General features: G+C 38.0%; 1 protein-coding gene across 4 annotated transcripts in view; it reads right to left on the bottom strand.

Moving 5' to 3' along the window:
• Nucleotides 1–133: 133 nt before the first annotated feature.
• Nucleotides 134–5,288, bottom strand: part of LOC105448089 (RNA-binding protein Nova-1) — a 21,397-nt gene continuing 16,242 nt past the window's right edge. For 3 of the 4 annotated variants that reach the window (XM_011686451.1, XM_011686462.1, XM_011686456.1), the window contains exon 6: nt 134–3,797. In XM_011686451.1, the coding sequence (XP_011684753.1) occupies nt 3,700–3,797 (98 nt within the window). In that variant the 3' untranslated portion in view covers nt 134–3,699. The remainder of the gene's footprint in view (nt 3,798–5,288) is intronic. The other variant, XM_011686470.1, reaches the window with a different exon arrangement.

Here is a 5,288-nt window from a genome sequence, read left to right as displayed (position 1 = left end):
GTATATATATATTATTATTATTATTTTACTTTATTTTTTCTTTTTTTATTTCTCAATTGAAGATGCGTCCTACTTTATGAGAATGTCGCAGACAATTAAAAAAACAAAGATATCGTGATATGAGAAATATCTCGAGTCGCGTTTAATCGAATGATTTCGAGTTGTGCCTGTGATCTCCGATAATCTTTATATTTTCGTACTATATAAATAACTTCGCCTCTGCTATTGTCGATCAATGCGATAAATAAACTCCTTTTTTTTCTCTTGAACGTTCTCTATAGCGATATCTTAGTGTAACATGTGTTTTAGCGTAATATATATGTATATATATATATCACGTTTTTTACATTGATTTCCTTGGCTATCGGTAAATATATTCGCCCTATTATTTAAATATTTGATTATAGCGAACAATTGCAAAAAAGTGGCAGTAAACTAACAATTAGAGAAAATTCTTTATAGAGACAAATGCAACATTTTTTCTGAAGCAATAATTAACCGATATATGATAAATCTCGAACAATCTACTTGTATATGCCTATAATTCCTTTTCTTTTTCAATCTGTTAATGGTCAATCAGTATAGGCCTACGATCCGTTGATACAGACGTCTTTAATGCAACACTTTTTTTGCGTCAGTGACCTTTAAAACTATCGCGCTTTTGTTTGAGCGATATCGTTGAATTTGCCTGAGGTAAACTTTCACAATCGATTATTCTCTTTTCTTTTTTTCTTCGGCAGCAATTGCGACGGTTAATTTTAAACTAATTCGTCAAATTCGCCGTGCATGTATGTATATGCCAATCAGTTCAGACGCTCTATTGCATTTTCTAACTTCAGTTATTACCGCTAGTCAAACATCGGGCAAGCTGAAACAGGACATGTGACTGTGTAAAATCATCAGGATACGCGAACGTGTAACGCGACATCATGAATTCAAAGTATTCCATTATATAACATCCCTCTTAATTTGCAGCAATCAGCGCATATTATAACGGAACACGCGGCCTGTTACTATTCCCCTTCTGCATTAATCCTTCTCTTATTAATCTTTCTTTTCTACAATATCCTTGGCTGCTAAGAATCTCTACCTTTTCCACATACTGCAAACTAAGAACAGGTGTATGATAAAGTATCTCTAATATGCTCCATAACAATGCTGTTTATGTATATTAATGTGAAATAAATGATATAGTCCGACTTTTTTTTATTGAAAACGTGCCTGCGCGTGTGTCGCGCAGGATTATACATCTCTTTAACAACACGTTCTACTGTCAAACGTTAACAAGTGTAGTGGCCGATGAGTGGCAAGGGAAGGAGATGGATAAGATGGGGACAGGGAGGGTTCGATATGGCACTAAAGGGTATGGAGTGCGGGTGACACGCAGAAGATTCCTATTCTCTTTTTGTTTTTTTACCCTTGGCATAAAACGCGATTCTGAATGCCATCGTCCTGGCGGTTCTTTTTGCATTATCCGTTTCTCTCTCTCTCTCTCTCTCTCTCTCTCTCTCTCTCTCTCTCTCTCTTTCTTTCTCATCTCGCATCCGGTTTAATGGAGCTTAATGTGAAGTGGAGTGGTGAAAATACGATGGAACATGATTTTTTTTTACGATGTAGCCTAACACACACAGCCAAGTAACGTGACACGCGAGTCACCCTCCGCGCGGAGATGAGTGTCAAATTCAGTTAATAGTTACTGTAACAATAGTCATAGTTAGAATTGAGGCGAGTCAATGCAATTCCTACAGTTCCCTGATTACTACGCTTACATCTCCACATTTCTTTAATATTTATATTTATATATATATATTTCTTTTACGAGAGTTATATAATTTTACGTTTCCTCCCTTAATTCATCCGTGTCATTCTTATGCACACGTGTGCGAGAGTACACGCGTGTGTGTACAGATACGTAATTATCTTCCTTTCCTATCTATCTTTCTTTTTTTGTCTCGGATAGAGTCGATCAATTATAATTTTTAACCTGCTCAAACTCGCAGTGATGTAATTCCGTAAAAGATTTAAGAAACTAGCTACACACAATCTACACGCTAACTGTGTACTGTGGTACAACTAACAACGACGCGACGTGTACACGCGTGTTACCCATCGCGCCGCGATCCTCTCTCGCGCTTTTACTGCGGGTTCTTGGAACGGAGAAATATATTTTAAACTGTACAAAACAAAGCGCTGTATGAAAAAATAAAAGACTCTCCTAACAAAGGCGGGCGACGACTGCCGGTTATCTAATCGTAACACATCATCCTCTCGCTTAAACAACTCGTAGGTAACATTAACTGGCCGACCAATACTGCTTTTGCCACCTTGTGCAGATGCAGCCGCTGCGAGATCGCCGCGCCAATCGTTCGTCGGATAAAAATCCTCAAACGACGCGCGTGCGAGTGTATCCGTCTCTTTCCGTTCCCGCGATCCCGATTGGAATCGAATCGTGATCCTTACTCGATTTCCTTCGAAATGTAGTAAAAATAAGCGAGAAATATTTTTCAATCGTCTTCTCCCGACGATTTACTGATCACGTGATCTTTGAATGAGAAATTTAAAGGGGGATGCATGGCGCTGGTAGTGATTTCTCTTGGAATCGTTGGCTCGGAAAGGACTGAACAATTCTCCATCGCGAATCAATATGTCGTTACACATGATACAATATTTTGTCACCAATACGTAACATGTAATATCTTGCTGTTAATATATTGCGGCATGTCGATTGTCGACCTGATATTTTTATGACAAAATCATCACCGCTATTGACCGCGCATGGGGGACCGATTCGTGCAGCTTGGAGTTTACACGCGGAACCGTGCGACTTGTTATCATATTGATGTTATCATTAAATACCTCGATACTACGTAAGATGTCGAAGATACAAACATACATTCACACACACACACACACACACACACGCGCGCGCGCGCGCGCGCGCGTGCTGATGCAGTAACGCATATACACTTACGCCGTTAAGCAACATCGGAAAATTCCGCCGAGGGTATTACTTCGATAACAGCGTACCGTGATTTGTGTTTCGTTCGCTCTTCAATGGATGTTATGCAGCGTGACAATCTTTGGAAGCGAGTATAAATGCAAATCCATTAACGTCAGAACGGGTCAGAAAGGCGTTATTAAAATTCTTTACATTTTTTTCCCTTACTGTTATAATTTTTTGAATTCTCAAAAATATATCTATACCAAGTAATTGATTATTATCTGCGTTTTAGGAATACCTCTTAATCGGAGATACTCCTGAAATATTCTTCGTTACATCGGATAAGAGATTACTAGAGGAAACACTACAGGGCCGCTGTCGAAATAACGCTTTCGACGTAAAAACTCTGCAAACTCTACGCACAATAGTATCGACGTGATTACTAAAATGTAACAGACAGTACACTTTAAATCAATGTTACATTAAAGAGAACTTATATTAGACTGGCTGATTCACGCTGTGGCTCTTCTATAACGTGACTTTCTCCGTGCTCTTTTCACCTATATTTGATTCTTACCGGAATATACGCAAGGAGATTCTTGTTCCATGAAATTAAACGCGTTCTACACAGGAAGAGAAATCGGCCTCGTCCTGATGTCTTGTCGTATACCCCCTACCATGATAAAAACAACACGGATATATCATTGTGTGCGCAATAAAGATCGCCCTGTAACGTACTTAACTGGGGCATGTTAAATTTAACCATCTGCGTATTGATAAAGCTTCTGTTTCCTTCCTCGATCTCTCGTCGCCTCGGCCGAACTTTTCGTATGTCGTCGCAAGCACTTTACTTTACCTGCGCAAATAAATCCTACAATTTTACATTCTATCAAATGTGGCTCGTCTCGTGTCATCTTTCATGTACTGGCAGCTGGTAATAATATAACACTCTTTTTTTCAGTTTTTCCATCACAGCTAGTCTTATATGTAATCTGCTCTACTACGGAATGTTTAATATCAGAGAGAACTCGTAACCCTATTCTAGTTTAACGAGGGTGTTACCTACAAGTTGTTCGCCAGAGAAGGACCACCTCCTACACGCCTACCTTTTCCTCGCCCCAGATATTGCGTCTCTACAAATATGTACGTCATAACTTGTATCATTTGTACCAACAGGTGATGCATATCACAAAATTAGTGTGCTTCACACTCCATGCTAACGAAGATACGAGAGGTTACGCCTACGTAACCGATTGTTTCTTGCAATTTATGTATCGTTCGAGCGCCGCTAAGATTATTGGGTGACTATTGCAAATGTACGATAACGGACAATGAACAAGCTCGAAGAGACGGATAAGCGGATCGAAGACTCAAGTTCCTTAAATGAAGTGCAGTGATTGCTCATACGAGCAATCACGTTCCCGAAAAACCACAGTTGATGAGCGAATTTCAAGATAAAAGTCAAAAATCTGTCATCCGATCTCGTTTATCCGGCGTTACAATCGAATAAAGGCTACACGAATAAAAGTTATAATATTTCTCACAACTTTAACAACGAGAATATAAAATAACGATATCAATTCTCAGAAGATATCTTCACAATTCGACGCGTCTGTCTGCGAATAAATATTAGGACGATAAATAACGTACGATCGCATGATTATGAGGGACAAATATAAATAATATTAAATCTATAATAGGTAACGTACATATTTGCAGCAGTGGCAATGTCAAAACTGTGTTTGTGTCCTACAGTAAGCATTCGCGAGCGATAAACGACTAATGGCAAATCCGAATGACAAACGCTTCTCTTTTCTTTCTTTCACGCACTCGTCTCTGTATCAACAACGCGACAAATTTAGCAGCATTGTTCGCCCTACCGGCAGTCAGCCAGATAATATTCGTAGCCATCTCTAATAGAAGATTTTTTTAATCTCGATGAGAATCAATGGTAGCCAATCTAATATGATGACCAGATAATGCATGACGATGTTTATTATTATATATTAATCAATGTAATGAAATATATTATGCTGCCGTTAGCGTTAATAGCACGAAGGCCATTAGAACACACTAATCCATAAATTAAATTAACACTATTAATTTACATTTATGCTCTCTTAAAACTTTAGAATCAATCTATCTACAGCAATCTAGTTATTTATTCCATATTTCGGTGACTTTTCAATGTATTTGGGCAACACAGTGAAGTTTAATTGATAATAGTTCACATAGAATTTATGGATAAACATAAATCTGTTTTTTCCTCTTTGCGGACGCAAATATTTTGTCAACAATTTTTATAATATCATTTTACATTATATATACATATATCTATATATATATA

This window comes from Wasmannia auropunctata, unplaced genomic scaffold (assembly GCF_000956235.1).
Source record: "Wasmannia auropunctata unplaced genomic scaffold, wasmannia.A_1.0 LD336116.1, whole genome shotgun sequence".
NCBI lineage: Eukaryota > Metazoa > Arthropoda > Insecta > Hymenoptera > Formicidae > Wasmannia > Wasmannia auropunctata.
This window is presented reverse-complemented; position numbering and strand designations above follow the sequence as displayed.